This window comes from Amphibalanus amphitrite, unplaced genomic scaffold (assembly GCF_019059575.1).
Source record: "Amphibalanus amphitrite isolate SeventyFive unplaced genomic scaffold, NRLGWU_Aamphi_draft 000046F_arrow, whole genome shotgun sequence".
In the NCBI taxonomy this organism is placed as follows: Eukaryota; Metazoa; Arthropoda; class Thecostraca; order Balanomorpha; family Balanidae; genus Amphibalanus; species Amphibalanus amphitrite.
Window position 1 is genome coordinate 1 of NW_024881542.1, and position 22,455 is coordinate 22,455.

Genomic DNA, 22,455 nt, shown 5'->3' on the forward strand with positions numbered 1-22,455 from the left:
TGTGTCACTTGCACCACAGGCTCTTCAGACTTCAGCTAATGCTCCCAGTTTTTTTTTTCTAAGACAGTTTGGTAATGGCCCTGCTCTTGATTTGATTGGCAATTAATCGCTAGCTGACGGAACCAGAATGTCATATTTTTATGAAATGCTGCTACGTGATGATTTTGCATCTGCTGGACTCTAATTGCACATCCATCACATCAGTCTGTGATGACATTCTCTAGGCATCAATCACACGCGTCGTTTTTCACCTCGCCAACCCTCCCGACTCGTGAAATGTAAACAAATCACCATGGCCGTCACCATCCGATCCACATTCTGAAAGGCTCCCCACTAAAAAACCACCGATAAATAAAACAGTGGAACCCGGTGATCGGTCACTAATCACATCAACTCTCTCTCCCCTCCCCATCTCTCTCTCTCCAACAGGGCAAGCAAAAGCAGTCGAAGCGGACGACGACGTTCTTCCAGTTCTGTAACGCCGACAGCGGGATCCTGCTGTGTACCGACGTGGCCGCCCGAGGGCTGGACATCCCGGCCGTCGACTGGATCGTCCAGTTCGACCCGCCTGATGACCCCAAGGTCAGTGACATCAGGTGACCCAAAGGTCAGTTCGACCCGCCTGATGACCCCAAGGTCAGTGACATTAGCCGAAGGTCAGCGCTACCAGATGACGCCAAGGTCAATGGACTCGCGCTAGATGACCTCAAGTCCAATTCGACCCGCCTGGTGACCCCAAGGTCAATGGCACGCCTTTCTGTCCGTCGCTCCGTCCGTTTCATGGTTGGTTTTGGTTTGGTCCTAGAGGAACTTCGTACACCAGTGACCAGATTTCGAGTGAAGTGCTGACACCAATGACACGGCATGCTGACACCGATGAATCTATTTTATATACCTGACATCGACGACAGGTTACATCGATGACACGGCAATGCCGTGCTGCAGATGAGCATGTCAGCCCGAGTTCTGACCACTCATGACAGCCCGGACGATAATTGAGCCGGTCATTATTGGCCGATTAGTGTCATTAATCTTTGTTGGCCTCGGTACAGCCCCTGGTGGGACGCTGCGGGACTGGCGTGTGATCTGCATAGGGACTGGGAGTCTCCGGCGCCGTGTGCCCGTGTGGGGACTGGCTGATTGATTTCCCGGGGCGGAGAGGTTTCTACTGTCAGACTGTTACTACATATGTCAGGAAAGGGATGAGATGGCTCGTGTTGCTCTATGCTGAAAATGCGCCTTAACTCAATTTCCAAATGAAAAATGAATGCTACAACTGGGACACATCAATGTGGTTATTGGCTGAGCGTTACAAATTGTAATGATTTCCATGTATCAGCGGGTACTTGAAGCCAGTTGAGAGGCCGTGACAACCCCATGTCATGTCCCATACCGTGCAGCCGATCTCTGTGGACTGCTCTTACCTGTGTCATGGGGCCAACATTACGTTTTGGGCGTCTGTCCGGGGCTGGTGCAACACAGGGTTGCACGGTACCCTCCCAGTATGGAGGGACAGGCCCCGCGCCCTGGCTGGCCCAGATACGGGCCCGATACCCGCCCCCGCCGCCGCCCCCGCCCGAGCAGGGCGGTCCCTGGTACAGACAAGGCCTGTCCGAGTCGCGAATGTTCCCGCATTGCTGTGAGGCCGGCCGTCTTGTTGCCCTGTCAGCCTAAGACAGTCGGAGGCTTTTAGCGGACTGTGGGACCCCATAACCCCTCTGAACACGCCCGGCCGTGAGAAGCTAACCTCGCCGTCTGCAGTTCCTGCCGGCGGTGACGGGTTAACCTTCGCTGCTCTGTTTTTGGTCGATGCCGATCGACCGGCTCGGGGCCCACGGGTGTTCCCGATGTCGTGGTTGCCGCTGGAGACATGTGTGCATCGATCAGGCTTTGCCGATCGCTATGCAGGCCGCGGCGGCGCCGGTGTCATGTTGTGTGCCGTTCGTCTTGACTCGGGGTTCGAGCCGGTATGGGGCTCTGGGTTTGAGATGCTCAGGCGGTAGATAACACAAGGTGTGACGTATCAGGGGCGGTGTGAACAGGGACATGACGGCGGGTGGGGACATGGGGAATGAAATAGTGGGCTGCATTGGTGCAGTATGACGAACGGTGTTTTAGCCGTGGGAAGTAGGTCGTGCTGCTGCTGGGACTTATGTAGGAGTGTCGAGGTGACATGCAGGGGCCGTGTGTTAGAGATGAACTGAACGTGAGGCGTGGTGGTCTGATCGGTGGACAGAATAGGTGGACTGGTGGAGGGCACTAGTCTCCCGGTGTGTGGACAGGCGCCGCCGCTGACAGGTCCGGTGGACGCGTGGGACGGGTGGACGGGTCCCCATCTGTATGTGGACAGGCGCCGCCGCTGACAGGTCCGGTGGACGGCTAGGAGTGGACCAGTTCCTCTGTATGTGGACAGAACTGAGCGGTGGGGTGGACGGGTCTCCCGGTGTGTGGACAGGTGACAGGTCCGGTGGACGAGCTGGGTGGACCAGTTCCTCTGTGTGTGGGCAGGCGCCGCCGCTGACAGGTCCGGTCACACTGCGCCCGAACAATGGACAGCTGTCGCCATTAATTATATCACGGGCACGCTCCTCGCCCCACCAATTTACCAGCTTTTTGCCCTATAACTCACCCGCGACCGATATTGATTTGGATCGGGGACCAATTATTGGGCAAGCGCAGGCGCGATGATTTTTTAGGTCTTCATTTTTATATTTTTGGTATTCTTCGATCGTTCGTGATTAATGGTGTAAGATAACCCGCTGACTTGTGGCTCTCTTCAATAGTTCGTTTTGGACATCTTGCCTCGTGGCGGCTGCTCCAAATAGTACTGCAGATCTTATCTGCTGATTGGATTCGTTCCCGAGTCAAATGGGCATTTAGCTGCCTTTCTCAATCAATTGCTGGCTATTTGCTACACTGGTTCCGCTAGTTCTGGTTGGTGTTGCGAAATGTAAATGTGTTGTTAAGTACGATGTTATCATTACCATAACTGCAGCTCGATTGTAGGCGCGAATATGTGACATTTATCAGTTTCTACCTCAGGTAATGCCAGCGGTCATCGAGCTAAGCGATCTGGTAGCGTTTCTTACATCGAACATAATTAGGCGTTCGATACCCTCCCTGCATAACAATTAGCTATGGTTTTACCTTAATGTCGGTTATAAATCAAATGGGATGCCGCCCATGCCCAGGACCTTTGATTGAAAGCTGCATGCATTGTGCTCAGTGTACTTTATGGTGGTGAAAACCTTTGCACGATAATTGGGGTGTAATGCTGCTGCTTCCAGCTGTCAGGAGCTGACAAAAATGATTCCGTTTTGAAAGCGCCAGCGTTTCGAGCTTGGTCCCGAGTGTATCTTATTCATATTCGATAGGTGACATGTGAACTAACCACCGCACTTTGTGTATGGAAATAAATCAAGCAACGCTACCGAATCATGATTAATGATCTGAACAATAGTGAGTTGCTTGATTGTTTTGCTCGGAATATTTTTTATTAGCGTATCTAATATAGCATGTTATAGATTGCTTTCGTGTTTTACTTCAGATCATATTCATAAATTATTGCCTTTTAACTCATTTTTACTGAAATCTTAACTAAGTACCCACACAAAACATACCGCCGCTAACGCGTCGCCGTCTGCGACCCGTAATTTACTGCGTAATCGCTGTTTGTGGAGACCAGAATGACCGCAGATTATCCTTATCTGTGGCTTTTCTAGCATTCACTTATCAATAAGTCACTGTCGAAACTGTCCGTTTGATTGCTGGCTTATTATCCTGCCTTACTCATCCCTGGGTTGAGTGGTTGGTGACGCATTGATGACTCCATTCTTTGATGACGATAGAGATCTTAGAAGGACGTACGACACTGTTGACCCGCTAGGTCATGACCCAGGTGCATACAATGTTGCACTCTAAGCCGCCCAATCCCCTCGTTTGAGTCCAGTTTCAAGTTTAAGCAATCCATTATTTCTCATAGAAACGGCTTGATTTGTATTCTTTTATATTTTCTATTGCAATTGTTACTGACATCTGTTCGAAGTATACGTGCAAGTAACCTTCTATTGCTCTCCTATGCTGACATCTTTCGACTTCACAGTTAATAACGTCCCGTTCCCCGTCCGTTTCTCCCCCACAGGAGTACATCCACCGTGTGGGTCGGACGGCGCGCGGGATGGGCGGCCGGGGCCACGCTCTGCTCATCCTGCGACCCGAGGAGCTCGGCTTCCTGCGCTTCCTCAAGCACGCCAAGGTGCCGCTGAACGAGTTCGAGTTCTCCTGGGCCAAGATCGCCGACATCCAAAACCAGGTGAGTGCGGCACTGTAAGGTGTCGGGACGCTCTTTGTGCCTAGTAGTGCCTCCCTTGTGTGTAAACAAGGAGGATGGGCCTGTACTAGACTGCCCCTGTGGACTACATCCAACCCCTGATGTGTTCTTCCCTTGTCCTCTCCGGCCGCCCCCGCTTCCTCCCCCTCACTCCATTTAACTGGGGCGCTGAGTAGCACCACTCAGCTGACAGGCAGTCACAGATAGACACACAGACAGAGAGACACACAGACAGACAGACAGACAGACAGACAGACAGACAGACAGACAGACGGACAGACACACAGACACACAGACACAGACACACAGACACAGACACACAGACACAGACACACAGACAGACAGACGGACGGGCGGGCGGGCGGGCGGTGAGAAGACACGAGCCAAGACAATGGGACGGTGATAAATGCCGTGCTGAGAACAATGGCGTGGGCGGACGGACGGCCCGGCCCGGTCAGCCGCGGCCGAGCTGCGGTCACGTGGACGGAGAGCGCCGGACTCGTCACCCCCGCGCCGCCACCGCCGCCCGCGCCACAGTTGTCACAGGGGTGTCGACACGGATGAGGACAATGCGTGACCCGGTCAGTGCCCGGTCAGCGGGCGGAGATTGGGTCGTGTCGGACAGGGGTGGAAGGGTATAGGTGGGTGAGAGAGACAGGGGTGGGGTGCGCAGAGCGAGATGGCTGATGCTGCGAGCGAGTTTTTGTTGTGAGGTTTGTTGATGGTCAACAAATGATTCGAATGTTAGTCTCTAGATGAGATTCTTTTGAGGAGATGGCATGACTTGTTTTGCATGATGGTAATACGGGCTGCAATTCACTAAGCTCTTGAAAGATAATTGATTCAGCTATGCCATTATAGTTGAACGATATCTACAGGGTGTCCAGAAAAAACGGATACAATTATTTTTTGCTGTAATTCCAAAAATAAACACCTTACATTTTAAAATGGCGCATGCTTGTATTCGCCAAAATATGGCAAAACAGACAGCAGGTGCCACATGGCATGTAAACTCTTTGGTCAGTCACGGCAGCTCCTCAAAGCAGATTCTCAATGTGAGCGGCCTTCCGGCGGATCAGCTCCAGCACTAGCACAGTCTGCAGGTGACTGATGGTCATGTTGACCATCTCGGAGGGCAAGCAGACAACTTTCCAACGACGCATTACAGTGCTCATGAGTTTTGCCAAATCTTGCACTATATGCACATGAATTTGGAACAAAATCGGCACGTGCGTTAATGAATGCGACTTAATTTCCGTAGTATCTTTTTTCTGGACACCCTGTATTTTATCTACAATCGCATCGGAGCGCTGCAGCACTATTTAGGCCATTGCCCAACTGTAATCATTTTAGCATAAGCCCTTGACGGACTGGACATTATCATCAGCGTAGCATGTCTAATACCAATATTCCTGAAGTTCAATTACTGCCGCCGCCGCCCCGGATCACTCCCCTCCCCTCCCCCGTCTCCCCCCGTTCGGAGGTACGATCTCTGTTGGCACGTGCCACCGCCAGCCCATCGTACGCTCCGCCGCCCAGGCTGCACACCAGGCGGCACTCGGCCGTCGTTAGGGAGACATGGAGCGGACATGGCGGCTGTCCCGGGGTAACGGCAGGTGCCGGGGTTACCACTTGGCACGTGTCGAGAGGAACTCGTGGTCTGCGAGTTCTCAGGAGGGGTGGTTTGGTTTTGATGGGTGGCGGAGTCACAAGTGGGGCGGTTGGCTTGGATGGGTGATTTGCGGTTATACCGGTGTTCTACATGTCAACATAGGTATACTGAAAGTTGAGTTGAAGTTCAGATAAATGAGCGCACAGTAACCGACTGAACAGAAACTGATCGTCCTGTATTTCAGTAGCTCTATTCAGTTACTGTGCAACGTGCGAGTAAAGTTGCCGGTGCCTGGTGAAACTAAATAAAACCGGTATTACTGCTGCACCTACCCCCTGTTATGGCTGATTTATGCATTGATTCTGCCGTAAAAGCAGCCAGTCAGCGCCTCTGGAGATCACTAAATAATAAATGAAAATGTGCGGAACCCGCAAGTGGCTTCGCTCCATTCATATTGCATGGTTTTTCGCGATGAATGAATTTCCGCTATTGTTCAAATAAGGGAACTCGCTATCATTTTGTACGAACAGCGTCTTTGAACCATTTACGGCCGATTTCTATGTTTTCTGGTTGTATAGGCGCCACGTAACAATCAGATTGTCACCGACTACTCAGTGCCGATGCCAGGTCGATAATTGGTCCTATTTTTATAGTGACCTCGTCCGTACCCAGAAAAGGCGATTCATTGTCACCGCGATTTATGAATTAAGCCGCGGAGATTGACACCAGTTTATGGCACGCTCGCATGCAATTGGTGCCGGGTTCTATCAATCCCAGAGGTGGGGGCTGTCGATCGAGCTGCCTATTTCTGTCGTCGTTTCGGGTGAAATTTGTCAGCGGCGCTGCGGGATCCCGAGCCGCTGCAGCGCGTGCTGATTAACCGGCGGCGCGGGCGGGGCTCGCGCTGGATCTAGTGCTGCTGCTCGGGGAGATGGTCTGCAGATAACAGGGGCGATGCTACTCCCGTGCCTTTGTTCTGCACCCAGCCCGCACGGTTTTCCTTGCTGCTGCCGGAAGGCCGTGTTCTCTAATGCGAACAATGTGTAGGCTGGTGTAGGGCTTCTGGGGCAGAAGCCCGGGGAGGAGCGGGGTGTTAGCCGAAAATCGGATGCCAGGTGGTGCTGGTACTGCGGGTTGGGTCGACGTGCTCTCTGTTTACCGTGCTTACTGCTGATGTATTTGAACGTTAGAAATGCAAGAAGTACACTGTGCAATGTGCATGTGGTGTCTTAATTTTGTTAGTCCTTTTCCCATGGCCAACGAGCCAAAAGTGCCCTCACCCGGTTAGGTTGACATTTATGGTTATGGGTTAGGACTATAGAAGATGCATGCATGATTGCATGTTCATACGTTCTTTCTCATTCTTGTTGAGCTTAGGCTCTTTCTAACCAAACAAAAGTAAATAGTTCAGCGGACTTACCATACTTTGAGGCATGTGAAGCTCTTGTGCAAGCCTCGAGCTTCGGGATTCGGCTATTATTGTTGATATAAATCGCATCCAGATCACAAACCAGTTTTACTTGCAATCTTTTCAAGCATGTTCGCTACAACCATATCCCTTTATCGACATTTTGTTATTCTGATAGGAAAGCGACGCTGGTGATCCATGCCAGCGTATTTCTCCTTCACCTTGGCCTCTGGGGCTCTCTGCCGTCGTTCTGAGCTCCTTTCTCGCCGGTACCGAACTGGGTCGGCACTGGTGATGTATCGCTGCCGTGTAGCCCGGCTATCGCCTCATCTGGCGACAATGCGGCTAATACGGGGACGCCGTGTCGCGGGCGGACGGGGGAGTCACTGCCGGCCTCTGTCCGGCTCCCTGTGCGCCTGGGAGGGAGGGGAGCTGCTCGGAGCCGCTCCCCAGGGGTGAGCGATGTGCGGCCGAGGTGCAGGGACAATGGAGGTGGATGGTGTGCGTGTGTGGGCTGCTCACTGCTCTGGGACGCTTTCAGACAGCTCACTATTCACTTTCTACCTACCGTCCACTGCTCACTGTTCATTGCCCTCTGTCCATTGTCCCACGCGCCTTCCACGATCCGTCCACCGACCAGCGTCCACCGCTCGTCCACTTGTCCACCTATCCGCTGTCCACACAGCCGACCCACTATCCACTGCCGGGCACTACCTAAAGCCCACTGGGCATGCTGATCCCTTGTTCGCCACGCACCTTTGGTCTGTCTCGGTCCGCTGTCGGAAACACCGCCACCTTTGCCACCGGGCCAACTCCGCGCAGTAGCTAACTACTCTTACTCACGCAATGGAGATCTATCTGGCTTCTTTACGAAAAAATGCTCTTAAATCTTTTGAGCGGTATATTGACGACTTTTCCATTTATCTTTTGTGGCTTGATCATATCGCTTATCGATATATGCTTTTCCTTTTTTGTCTTGGCGGCGCTCATTACTTTGTATCAGCTTTGTATGCAATCTTCCAAGTTGTACTCATCATATACCGTTCGTTGTTGTTTTTGAATTGATTGACAAGTTTCATAGTGGTGTCATTGGCTGACAATAAATCAATATACATTATGCAAAGAGTTGCCGCGTCCGCCTCTGTTCTGAAAGCCGTTCTCAAGGGCAGCATAGATATGGACCGTAGAGCATGTGCCTATATTCGCATCGACCGAGTTTTACTGTCACTTCAGTGGCCGAAGACGATCATTCAACTAGTTATCGCGGTTTGTCATGCAGGGAAATCCGTCATAATCTAGTAGATACGAATTTTCCCCGTTTTGGATGTAATGGCGAAAATGCCACCGGAATGCATATCGGACAATGTAGCGCTGTTTCTTCCTTTGTGGCTCCGTTATCATACTCCATATCTATACCTACAAACCTTTTTATTATTTCATGCTCGTGTTTGGCGGACGAAGTCGCTGCCATGATTCATGTCATTCATTCACTTCTTTTGGAGTCGCGCGGCGCATGTTCCAAAAAAGGCTGGAGGAACGATACAGAACTCGTGTTTTCAGTATAATGCGTGCACTGTTCGCCGAAAATGCTGAGTCTCTTCGCTTATCAATGCTGTGCGCGGTATGACCTCGGCTTCAGACTGGGCTGATGTAAAAAACCGCCGAGGAAAATGTCAGTCAATGCTACCTGCGCCATGCGATGGTATTTTATTTGACCATATTTGTGGCGTGTTTGGGGGATATTGACCACCACGTGCGCCTCAATGAACTTACGAAAAACGTCCTTCCGATAATAGGTGACTGTCGCCCAGGAAAGGCTGCCCTCTGCCGATCTGGAGCACGGAGCAGCACACAAGGCTGGCCGCTCGTGAGTGCCGTGACCGCGGGACAGCCGATAGCGCGGAAAGCTACTGGGTCGGAGAACCGCGTTACCGACAGACGCCAGCTGCCTCCAGACTGTGACTATAAAGGGTAGGCCGCGCAGTCATCGACAATGAACGGCGATTGCCGCCGACTATAAACGGCAGCGAGCGATGCTGCTTTCGCAAGGCGGGTATGGCATGTGCTTTGTTGGATGGTACGAGAAATCAGTGGACGGTTTGGATCGTTCGATCGTTATACATAGTACAAAGAAATGACCCAACCCAATGGGGAAAATGTTGATGAACGGTAGAGCAGACTCGGTATTGTGGCTCGGCGTATAATTTCTTATATTATTTATATGTGTCATTACTTTCTGCGCACGTCCGATTGACGTCAAAGTTGACATCCGCGCAAGATCAGTTGCAAAAAATACTCTTGGGAGCTTAATTGCTTGCGTTATGTAAGCTATCCAAAGCAGTCATTGCCTATTATCGGATGACTAAAAAGAGTGCCGCCCATCGCCCTCGTATTTCCTCATCCTCAGCCCGGATTATGTACCACTTGTCACCTCCAAAACGCTGCCAGTGGCACGCTTATAGCGTGCTTTCGACATTCCTAGGCGGATGAGCCAACCTGAAAAGCGACGACCGCCGCCGCTCCACTTATCCGCCTAAGACCGAGTTCTTGGTGGCCTTGCGGAAACCTTGGCGACGACTCTGGTTCGGTGGGTACTTTCTGATGCGTGGTGCGAACGGTCACCACCGGTTGGTGCCCACCTACAGTCGTCATCCCACTGCGGCCGGTGCGCTGCCGACTTGTATAGCGTCTGATGAAGCGTCCACGAGCAGTGAATCACGGTACGCGTTCCTACCGGTCAACAGGTACTTACACAATGGGGTGAACGCACCCCCGACAGACGCATCGCAGAGGAACTTACGACCAGCGTACGATGGACGTACGACGAAGTTACGGCGACAGTGCTCTGCGCATACGGTGGGCAGACGACGTGAGAATGGCTAATCCGTCCGAACAACAAGCAGTATGACTTCAGCGGTCGGCACACCTTTAAGCCCCGATAATCAATCCGGCAGAGTGTCGCGTAACTTAGCCGGCCACGGTGGGCGACATGTTATCTAACGCGACGACAGGCTGGCGAGCCTGCGATGACAATCAAGCGGGGCTACATCCCAGCGGCGAGCTGCGGTAAGGTCAATTTGTCAGCGGGTATCAATCGTCAGACAGGCGTCGGTGGGCGTTTTGAAGAGGCTGGTGTTGTTGTAAGAAGCTATTCTTGTATGTGATCGTGCAGTCGCCGGTCGGGCGCCGCCCTGCTAATCAAAACTCCCTCCCCCGCGCTCCTTCCCCCGCCGCACGTCAGTCTCGCGTGGTGAGATTGACGCGGCCGGGCATACGCCCTGTGTGAGGGAGGTGTGTGGACGGACCGTCATCCCACCCTCGCCTCTTGTCCTCCCTGTGCACTTCGCCTCTGTTCCTCGCCTCGCCAGGCGTCGCGGCTGAGTGCGGTGGCGTTTTATCACCGGCGTCATTCGTCTCTCAGCTACGAAAACATTGACCGACGTCAGGCGGTGACGTGGCAGGGTGGCAGACTGTCCACCGCGCCGCGGCTTTCTCTGCCGCTCGGCGCAGCTCTTTGTGAGCCTCGCTATGCTGAGAGGCAGCCCTCTCGAGGCCCCCCTTTCGCGCCGCCACCGCGCAGCAGCCGGCCAAGATGACCGCGCTGTATAGCGTGCTAATCCCTCGTGACGCTGAACTGCGCCGTGATTGATTGCAGCCGGTAATCAGGCACGTGACGCACGCGTTCGGACGTCTTCTCGCTGCGGACTCCGCTCGGTGATGTGTCTTACCGGCGCTGGAAAGGGTCCGTGAGATTGGTGGGACTGGTGAGACAAATCGGGACGGACGGCGGAGATGGGAGACGCTGAGGTCCGCCTCGGAGACAGTGGAGGAGACTGGTGGAGACTGGAGGAGACGCCCGGACGCAGATTGGTCCTGGGCGGAGGCCGCCGGGGTGTGTGGGCGGTGTCGATGAAAAGCTCGTCCCATTGACCGGTGGGGGTCCCTGCTGGTGGCCAGGGCAGTCGGGCGGCGTCAAAGTCCGCTGGCAGAGACTGATGAGGACGATGCGGCCGGGCGCCGCCCGTGGACACGCCATCACCGGGCGCGGAGATGAACATCTCGCTAATTACACGGACATCGGTCTTCTGAGTCACGGCCGGCGTCCGGCGTCCTATTTTATGGCGTCAGTCCATACCCGGTCGTGTAGGAATGATTGGTCCACCAGCTTGTTAGGCTCAGAGTGAGCCCCGAGGTACACCAGCGACTGATGAAGCGGGCTCATTATCGAACCGGTGCTGAACGTTTCTGAATACTTACTCTCTAGCAGCCGATGGAACACGGCACGGCGAACCGCCCCGATCCCGGGCGGTGGATCTGATCATAACCAGTCCGGTGTCGCCGGCGGCGAGTGTGCTCACATTAGCCGAAATTACCCGCCACGGCCAGTGCATGGAAAGCTGCTGCTTGGTGCGCCGCCGGCCGCTCGCATGCCACCGGTGTTGAGATGGGGTGTTCGGGCCCGCGGCCGGAGAATCGGGACGGTGGAGAGCCGGCTGGCAACGGTGGACGGCGGTGGACGCCCGTGGACGACCGTGGACAGTGGTGGACGTTATGGACTGCTCCAGAGTACGATATACAATGGGAAGTACAGAGGGCTGTTGCGATATACGACAATAGGCCATGATCTGATTTGACGACGAACAATTAATGACGGTGTTGATTGTTGCTCAACTCTGTGACATACTGATGATGTCATCCGTTGAAGGTGACATGAGCTGAAGTTGTCGACGCGGCGTCGCTCCGATTGTTATACTAAACGCTTACCTTGGCGCAGCTTTGATCGGCTGTTGCGAGAGCGGCGGCAATGGTCGTTCGATCTTATTTGGGAGCGATGTAAGGTTCACGGAGAACTGCTCTACATGTTACAGAGAACTGAGTGGGATGTTTGGCCTTTCGAGGGCCCATGACGGTATGGTGAGCGCGCGTTCGTGTCATGTCTTGTTCTGTTAACCCTGTTTGAAGATCCGGCCCTTTCCGTACGAGGTAGTGTCGGTGTGTTCGGTTCAGTCTCGCAGCTTGTGCACAACCGTCGACGTTCCTTTTCCAGTACACCGATGTTTGCACAATTGACCAGAGCGTTTCACAATTCCTAGCTGTTACTGTGTGTGGTCCCTGCCTTAGAATAGAATCACCGCTGCCGTGCGTACCAGTGTGAACCGGAAGTGCGATCTTCTGCAGTGGCTGCGCCACTCAGCTGATAGCTGGCCGCAGAGAGATTCAGCGGCGGCTTTAGCGTTAATGCCGGGCTCTGCGCGGAGGCACGCCGGACGGCAGTGGCCATCAGCGGCCGGCGGTTTCGTAAGTGGGCTTTATTCCGCGCAGTTCGTGCTCGGAATCCTGATCTTCGGCACGGAACGCGCCCAAAAGCGCGCCGCGGCCCCCGTCGGCTGGCCTTGTACCCGTGCTCCTAATTCACTGCCGCCATACGCGGTGGGGTGGCGTTCCGTCTGGCTCGGGTCCGATCCTGAATTGGTGCGCATGGTCCCGGAGGTTCCAGAAAATTTGTCGGCATTCGGTTGCTGTTGGTCATCGGCCATTAGCTTTCACCTTTCCGCGTGGGATTCATATGAAAGTGTTAAGACTATGCCCTATTCTGTGAGTCGCACCCAGATGTAACACATTTACGGCCTTCATCTTACTTCATCTTTATCTCTGCCCCATTCCGCCTCGTTTTCCAGCAACCAGCTGAGTCAGCTGTTCCCTAATCACCCGCTATGGCTGCGTCACTGGCACTTTGTGACGTCTCTGGTGTCTGCCGCCGCCACCCGGTCGCCGGTCACAGTCGAACCATTCATGGCGCTATATCGGCAGCAGCGGTGGCCCCGCCGATCCGGCCGGTCGGAGCAGCCCTGTTTACATGGTCACCGGCCGGTGACGTCATCACTCCTTATATGGCAGCTGACGGCAGGTCGGAGCGCAGAGCTGTCTGCTCGAACCGGGCTGGATCCGTCTTCGATATGAGGTTGAACTGTTTTGGTGTGTCTTTGTTTTGGATCATTGGAATTTAGTTTGTTTTCATTTGACAGGACGGATCGTTTCTCCACACGCCTATTGTCTTTTATCGAGTTGAGGTTACGTTAGGTACCTACCTGTTTGTGATAGAATTTCGCTTCAGTCCAAATTTTGGGTGTCTGTTTCGTTTTTTGTCCGATCAGGTCAGGTCGGATATTTACCGACCTTCGGTAAAAGTGCTCCTTCGTCAAGTATTCATTGAGACAAGGGAAGAGTGACAGCAAATTCGCCTTCGCATAATTATCGCACTTGTTGATTCGAAATTTGGCGGTGGGCGATTGTAAGTTGACTTGCGGACAACTGTAATAAGCCGCGATTTGTAAGTCGATGCTAGCAGTTCCTTCCTGGCATCCTTCCTCATTCGGGGAAAGCGTTTTCCTTGATGTTGCCTGGCGCGAAATGCCACCACAAGAAGCAGACTAAAAAAGGCCTATCAAGCGCAGCGGTTTTAATCCGAACAGTTTTTACGCGAAACTGCTTCTTTTGTCTGGCGATGCTCCCTGGCGATAGAGTTCTGTTGGAGCTGGGCTGGTGCTGGGGGTCCGTCCGGCCGTACCGTGGCGTGCTGAGAGGCGCCGTGCTCAGTGCCGTGCTCTGTGCCGTGCTCCAGCGCCGTGCGCCGTGCTCGGTCCCACCCACAGACCCGCGCACCGACTGCGCATGCAGATCGAAGGAGGGTCTCATTCCACAGCTGAAAAATGGGCCTCTGGGGGCGGCCCGGGCGATTTGGTGCACGGAGGAACGGGCGCGCCGCGTAGCTTTTTACCGGAGCTCCGACGGCGTGCTGCCCTGCGTAGGAAGCAGGCAGCTAATTTGGACACGAGTGTGGGTGAGACGGGACGGGTTCGGTCGAATTGCCGGGGAGGAGTGGAGGAGGGCATAGCGGGATCGGTAACACATGGACGTGACATCCACATGTGGGTAGGACCGGACCGGGGTGGCGCTGGTCGCGTGCTTTGAATTTGACATCCTCCACCCATTCCTGTGTTGCATGCATTGACCTCAGTCGCGCTTGTGGAGCCACAGAGGCTCGGGGACCTGGCGAATCTGGTTTGTGGGTGGAAGGAGGAGGACGCCTTCACGGTTACGTCATGATGAAGTCACGAAACGGCCGCCAAACACCACATTGTGGTTTGGGTACACTGTCTGATTTTCCCTTTCATCGAATGTGATGGGGTGCATTGTTGTAGCTGCGGTCAGCGCCCCTTTGCAGTGTCCCAGCAGACGTACCACAAAACGAAGGGAATCACTTTTCCTTTGACGGTCGTAAAATCGTCCTTCTGTCTCTGTGTTTGTGTGTGTGGGTGAGTGGGCGCCCGCGTTTCTCTGTGTCGATAATTTTTCCGTATATGGTGAGCCACCCCGTCACGCCATCCCTGGCGCCTGAGTTCCCGGGCGGAGCAGCGCAGATTGTGTCGCCGTTTCGCCGTAGGGCGGGTGACGTACTGTGGGTCTGGTGCGGTCGGAGCAGGCCCCTGTCCGCGGTCCGGACATGGCTGCGGCCGCCGCCGGCCTCCGCTGCTGCCTCGTTACGCACTAATTACCCCGTTATTAAGGCGCCGATCGCCGGGCGAGGGCGTATCGCTCGGCTGATGGCACCGGGGCCCACTATCGGCCGGTCCCGCACGCATCGCACGCACTATCGCACGCACAGCACGCACTTCATGTAGCTCCGTCACGCATGTCCGGATTTGACGGCCGTGTACTAGAATTCGACATGTATGTAGGTGGCTAGGTAGGTGTGAACTGTTATGTGTACTCCCGGATTGGGGTTTACGTGAGTGCAACTGTGCGCGCCAGCCGTGCTGTGTGGGTGTCCAGCTGGAGGCGCGCCACGTCAGAGGGCGGCGTCGGGTTTCAAAGTCTCCGCCCGGCGTCGGCACCCGTCCTGATGTGACATATCGCCGGCTTCTGTGAACTCTGACGGACAGCTGTGGGACTGACGGACTATGATCTGGGTGGAGAGACGACCAGTTGTGACTTTGGGCGGAGTAAACGTCACGAAATCCACCCGACTCTCTGAGTGGCTCTGATGAAAGCTGTCAACCGCCCGGCGCCTTTCAATACAAACTCTAACCGCCCCTGTCTCCTCCGCCGCCCCCGGAGCTGTCGCTCACCCCGGCAGGTTTGGCAGTTTGAGGAAAAATGGACGACGCTCGCGGCCCGGCCGCATCATCGTAAATCAAACCTTTGTCAATGGCAACATGCAGCCGCCCGCCCGGTTGGCCGTTCGCCGTGGCGGGTTTCGCCGTCGCCGTGCCCTCGGGCGGCGTGCTGTAACGGACGATCACCCGCGTTACGTCCTCGTCTGTCTCTGACTGTTCGGCAAACTGCCCGAGCGGCGGCCGGCCCAACCGCCCCCGTAAATACATCACTCCAATGGACGAGATGGGTGATAATGCGGCGCGCTCGGCGGCGTAACTACGTCTGTAATTGACGGGTGCCGGCGGTTTGGGATAATTCAGTCGGCCCAGCGCCGGCAGGTCACTAAATGGCCAACATTGGAGAGGCCGAGGCAGCGGGCGTGGGTGGAGAGAAGATGGTCTCCGAATGGCCCGCGGAGAGGTAATGCCCCCCGAAGGCCGAACGGAGAGAGTGGGACACAAAGACATGGCCGCGATGGCGCGTCAGACTTGTCCAGATAACGCCGTCTGGAAAACAGCGACGAGCGAGAAATTTGACAACAATGTGCATCGTGGTTCGTTGTCTGTGTGATGTCTTTTATCACTGTGGGCACGCTGGCGTTGAGCGAGAGCAGCTGCTGACCTGGCCAGGTGTGCGGGGTCACGCTGACCTGGCACCGGTGACCCTCGGCCGCCCCCGCCCCCGCCCCCGCCGCCGGCGGCCACCAGCGGCCAATTGCCGCGCCCGGGCCCGCCGCCCGCGGCTGAGGGCTGCGCCGGTGGCAGAGGTGCCGACCAGGCTGAGAGGGGATGATCTCGGGTTATTACTGAGCCTCGTCACCTCTCCGGCCCTGTGTAACACTGTTCGTTGATGTCAGCTTGGTGTAACCACCGCCTGGAGGGCATCTGGTGTGGTAGTCTGGCGAGACAGGGTCCAGACGTGACACTGAGGTGTAACGATCAGGTCAACGGGTTCGTCTTCTCGTCTACTCGACTTTTTCTCCAGAGTTCGGAGGATGAATCATGTCACGTTGTCGACGGCCGACGATTGGTGGTAGTAGTCTGATGTGTGGGGTAAATAGAGTGTGGTGTTTGGACTGGTGATAGCGGAGCCGGCAGCCGTGACCGGCGCCGTGTCTGGGTGTCACTCACCTGTCTGCGAGCCGGCTGGGTCGTGTCCCGGCCCGCCCGACCCACCGGAGCACCTTCAAAGGGGGCGACTGGGCTGTGCCGGGGCGGCGGAGGTCGCGCCATACCGCCCCGCCGGCTGTGGCAGAGACTGGTGCTAAAAGGAACACAAACTAAACCGATTGCGGTGGGTTGATTATTTGTATTCTGTTCACAGCACATGGTGGCTGAAGATGTCCAAGCGGTTCAAGTGTTTGCAATGTTCAATGGTTTGCCGGTAGATTTTGGTCCCCTACCATGATAATTTGAAGTCAAAAGGTCGCGCAGCGATTTGCCGGTTATTTTTGGAATATCTGGGTGATTAAAACAGTAGTAAGTCCAAGGTATTTTACAATTTGTCATGTACCCCTCGATTTTAGTGGCAACTCCTCAGCATATATGCCCCCTCTTTCGCTGCCGTCTCCTCGGCCACCAGGTGCGGTGGAGACGACAGGCCGCTGCTGTGGCCGACCACTTTGTTCAGCGGTGGCGTCATTGGGCTCCTCCGACCACCGGCCGGCCTTGCAGTCGCCGACTCTGATCTCGTGATCGGGGCCGTATCGCTCGCTTGATGTAGGCTCTCCGAGAACTGGTCGGGTCGACCACGTAGCTCGTTTGATGGCTGTAAGATACATGGCCAGTGCCTTCGAGATGGTCTGGTCTAACTTGCTCGCTCTGTTCATGTTTCTGGTCATCTCGTGGGCGGAAATGTTGACCTGGTGCTGGTCTCAAAGACGCCCTGGTGCGCCCTACTGAGCCACCCGTGCCGCGCCTGAGGCCACATCCCACGCATGTGTCGGCCTGAAGTGGTCAAGGACAGTGGAGCTCCAGTTTGAAGGCAGTGTCTGTCTGTCTGTCTGTCTGTGTGGGCGGATCCCAACTAGTGCAATCAACCCCGGCCGGCTGTTTTACCATCTGTCAGTTAGGGGCGCCGGCGCGGGCGTCTATTTTATTCCCTTCTCGATTTACGGATCAGAGTGAGATGTGCTAGCTGACTTCATACTGTGTGGGATTGAGTGAGTTGTCGAGTTAACTCGGGTAGCCTTGGCAACATTTGGGTTGTTTGTTTATTATGCTGCCGTTATCCTATATACGGCAATGTTTTCGGCGAGGCATGGGTGAACCACTGTTGTGTGGGGCGTTTTATTTGGTAACATACTCGCTCGGACGGGAGTGGGGGCAGACTTGCGTGATGATAGCACGTGTTATTTTGGGCTCTTCCGACGTTCCGGTTAATTCGACCACCTTCGAGTACCTTATTTGGGGGACACCAGCTCAACACTGGGACCCGCTCCTGACCAAAATTAGCGCCGCACCTAGGGCATCTGTTTGCTGCTGTATTATGTTTATTCGACATGTCTCGCAGGACCTTTCTTTGTTGACTATTTGTTCACCTAAGTTTATTATATGTGATATTTTAGCTTAGGATTAGTTGTAGACTCTGACTTGGTGGCTCTTCTCGGTCCAGACTTTTCCCATTATTTTAGTTCATGCTCCAGTCCATGCTGTGGTCTTCTTTTCTGCTGCTTTTTTTGGAACAGGCCCCAGATGACTGGGAGTTCATTGTCGATTGCCACAGAGTTGTTCGTCGGGCTTGAATTGATTCTGGTCTCGTTTTGCTGTTACAGACCCCACTCGACCAGCAAACATCTTAATTGCATTGGTGCCTTATCCCGCTCAGAAGTAATAAGTATGCGCCTTTATCCCTGAAACCCCACCAGTCTGTCAGTTGGAAAGTTATCCGGTTTGCCATTTTCTGGCCGGGTGCACCGCGGCCCGTGCTGCTCCCTGAAGGCGGCAGCGCCGCGTTGGTATCGGCATTGTTACCCAACCCGCACCGGGGGGACCAGTTGGCTGTTTGTGCCGGACGGCTCGGTCGGCAGGTTTTGTCGGGTCGTCGGCGGCCGGCTGCCACCGGCGCCGCCTTTCTCGCCAATTAAAACACGAACCGAGACAATTGTTCCGCCCGCGCCGTGGTAAATCATGCGTGTTGACTGGTGGCGGCCGAGAGACGGGAGATTGTGCAGGGCTCTGACGGCCGGCGGGGTGGGGCGGCAGTGACTTCCTACTGGTGACAGGTCACCGATATTGACGGCAGATTGAGAGCCTGATTCCCCGCATCGGAATTCGACATTGACATTTGACACTGACATCTGTCTACCACACCCTGTCCTCGGGTCATCACCCCTCTCCACCCTGTCCTGTCACTCATTGCGTTATGTGCGTGCGCGGGTGCCGGTGCGCGGCCCCATCTTGCCAGTGGGTGACGGAGAGACCCTCTCGGCTGAGTGATCGCCGGGCGGCACGGGACGGAGGAAATCGGGACGCCCTCGGGCTGCCGGCGCGGGAGGCCGGCGTGGTTTGTCGGAGAGCCTGATTGGACCCCGTCACGGCAGCGAGTGTTGATTGGCCGTGACTCTGCGAGCCGCCCGGCCCGGTCCGGTCCACTTCATGGCACCGAGCGGCTGTACCGGCCGCCCCTGTTTTGATTACATTCAGACACGAAGCTTGTAGAGAGACTGCTTTCAAACGCTAACGTGCTTACGTCCGAGTTGTTTTTGGACTAGCTGTGTCAGTTTTATTGCGGCAGTTGATTAGTGTCTCGTAGTTCAGCTTACAACTGGAGCCAATGAGTTCGGTCAGGTCCCATCGCATGCCAAATTGCCATCATTTACGGGAACAAACGCGGCACCCTGGGGTCTAACCCTCGACCGCAAACTGCCGAATCGACTCACAGGAGTCTATAAACGCCCTCTTACCTCATCAGCTAAGTGGTCTCTGCCCTCAACTCAGCCGACAGCCATCAAACCGGCCCAGATTGCCCCAATCCCATCCGTCAGTCACTCTCAGTCCGCCGCGCCCACTCGAACTCTGATGAGCTGGGGGCAGCTGGCTGCTCTCCTGTGCCCGCTCCCTCCCTGCCCCACACGCCCGCGGCACGGGTTACGAGTTTACGAGTTACGCGGCTACTGGCGGCGGAAACAGACGACCGCAGCCGGCCGCCGCTCGGCCTTCGTATATCTATCTGAACGGCACGTAACGCCGCCCTACCCCGCTGAATCATCGTTTATTTTCGGTATCAGTCGGTCGGCGCCGAGACAGCCAGTTGGGGGCTGCTCCCTCCGACCGGGCCGACCTGACCTTTTGCCTCCGGATACCTGGTTAGAAGGATGGTGGGTACGGGGAGTTTGTAACACAGGTTTTATCTACCTACCTCGTCTCATTCCCATTATGCATGTCTTTCTTTCTCTCCGTTTATTTGCTTTAGTTCTGGAATGCTGCTTGCCCGACCCTAAATTGCCTGAAATTGACGTTAGCAATGTCAGAACAAAATTACTACACTAAACAGTAAGGCAACTTGATAATCTAATGCAATCGGGTAAAATAGCATCTCATCCCGCGACATTCCTGTGACGGGCTCCACCCATGACCGAAGTGTCACTGGTGAGGCACCAAGAGCCGATGAGGAGCCGGCGTCTCTGTGCCGCGGGCTGTTGACGCGGCTGAGGGAAGGACGACACTGTCCGTGTCCCTCGGTGTCTCTTCGTCCTCTGATGAGCGGATGTGGCCGCAGACGGAGGCACGGCTGACGGACGATGATCAGACGGAGCGGGGACGCCGGTGTTGTGGTCGCCGCTCCGATCTCCGGATCAGCGGAGACGCGCACTGTTGTGACCGGCGATTGGGAGCGGGGTCGTTTGGTGACGTCAGTGCCGGATGGTGGGGTTGGTGGGGATGATGGGGATGAGATGAGATTCTGGGACGATGAGAGAAAGATACTGTCAGCATCGCCGCCACAGCCTCAAATCTGTCCCCGTCACTGCTACTGCCAACGAAATTACCAGTCACTGGCAGTGCCGTCACTACATGCTTACTTCCGCCGCCACCATCAACGCCAACGTCACCATCTCGTCACCAGCCACCACTACACTGTTTCTGTCACTGTCACCGTCATTGTCACATCGCTGCCACCGTCACCACCGCTGCCAATCGCTGCCATTGTTTCTTCCACCGTCACTGTCACCGCGTCACGCATGAGAGCTCCCCTAATGGACCGAAACTCACAGCAGCCTACCCGGTAGTTAGTAAAATTAACACCATCCATTTACCCTTTGTGCCCCGCCATCGGAAGTCGGAACCTTGCGCCCAGCTGCCGGGGTTGTCTCACTTACCCAGCAGAGACGGGGACCGACAATCCTGTGTGCGCACCCGACGATAAATGGGAGCGGCGCCGTGTCGGTGTGAAGGATCTACGCACCGCTGTGTGTCGTGGGCCGGGCGGAGAGAGAAATTAACGGGGTCATTTAGGTCATTAATAATAGCGTCCCCTCCTGACACGGCCGGACTATTTGGCGTGTTCTGAGGCTGGAAATTCGGCGTTGATCGTGAAAAGAGAGAACATGTGGGATCTTTGGAAGAGGGAATGTTGAGCAAACAATTGCGACACGTAAATTTATGGAGAGAAGGTATTTTCGCTGAATCCAATGACCCTGATCAATGAAATCAGTGACGACACCTGGAAATTGTCTCCTCTCTCTCCATCTCCGGCGTCCTCTCGCCGTCTCCGGTTCCAGTCCGCAGTTGTGCCGACTCCACTAACCCGTGTGCAATCATTTGCAGCTGGAGCGTCTCATCACCAATAACTACTTCCTCAACCAGTCGGCCAAGGAGGCGTTCCGCGCCTACGTCCACGCCTACAACTCGCACAGCCTCAAGTCCATCTTCGACATCGAGCAGCTGGACCTGAAGAGCGTCGGCAGGTCGTTCGGCTTCACCGTGCCGCCGGCGGTGGAGCTGAAGGCGCACGCGTCCAAGGAGGGACGCGCCAGGAAGCGGGGCGGCGGCGGAGGCGCGGCATTCGTTCATGACGAGCAGCAGAAGGCCAAGAAGGCCAAGATCTACTCGCGGCCTAAGCCGGGGAAGGGGTTCGTGCGGTGAGACACTGCGGGGCGGGAGGGCGAGTCGGGTACTGGGAGCGGAGCTGGGAGGAGCGGGAGGCCGCCGAGGTGGCCGGTCAGCGGACGGAGGGCCTCCATGCTGGCGTCGGGGCAGCCGTGTGCCGAATAAGGCGGCACGGGGGCGGCGCCGGCGCCTGGCCGGCCTCATAAGGCGGCAGACCGGCTGGTGTTCGGGTGGAGCCGCCGCCCTGCGCCGCCCGCCGTCAGCGCGCCGCGGGGCCGCCACCCGCCTCACCTGGGCGGCCGGCGGGGCGGGGGCGGCGGGCGCCCTGTGACCTGACCGGGCGATCCGTCTGTGTTGTGTGACAGTCGGAGGTGTTGAATGGGAGCAATACACGTCTCACAGAGCAGCTGGTGTGTGTCTGTTGTGTGCCGACGCCGGCGTGGGAGGCGGGAAAGCAGCGGCCGCCCCCGCCGGCCGACCTCACGTCACGGCACGGGGCCGAACACGAACTACGTGGGCATGGGGAAGATGGCCGCGCTCCTACCTAGAATAGAAAGCCTGCCCGGCGACTGGGTGGTGCCCGAACAGCAGTGCCGCTGCCCGGTCTCGCCCTCGCTTCAGATGGGCGTTCCGTTCATGTCGACACCGATTGAGTGGTCACAAGTCGAGATGGCTCGTCATTTTCAAAAAGTGTTTCTTTTTCGGTCAGGTACTGCTTTCCGACCAACTCTGCCTTTGAATTCGTCGATTCCAACCGATGTTTGTTTTTGTTTGCTGGTCGATTATGTTACTCTCTTTTCAATAAACTAGGCAGCACGCTCCCTGTTAATAGTTAGCAATGAGATAATAACATTTTTACCGTCCACGTGGGTTTTAGCACCAATAAATAATGCAAAATAAA

The 22,455-nt window shown here is 55.3% G+C and overlaps 1 protein-coding gene across 1 annotated transcript; it reads left to right on the forward strand.

Moving 5' to 3' along the window:
- Window positions 1-399: 399 nt before the first annotated feature.
- Window positions 400-21,960, forward strand: LOC122377542 (ATP-dependent RNA helicase DDX18-like; the record flags this gene model as incomplete). The annotated part of the gene is made up of 3 exons (XM_043357660.1): window positions 400-582; window positions 4,142-4,312; window positions 21,273-21,960. Coding segments are annotated over 3 exons (672 nt in total), but the record flags the coding sequence as incomplete, so codon positions are not given.
- Between the last annotated feature and the right edge of the window lie 495 nt (window positions 21,961-22,455).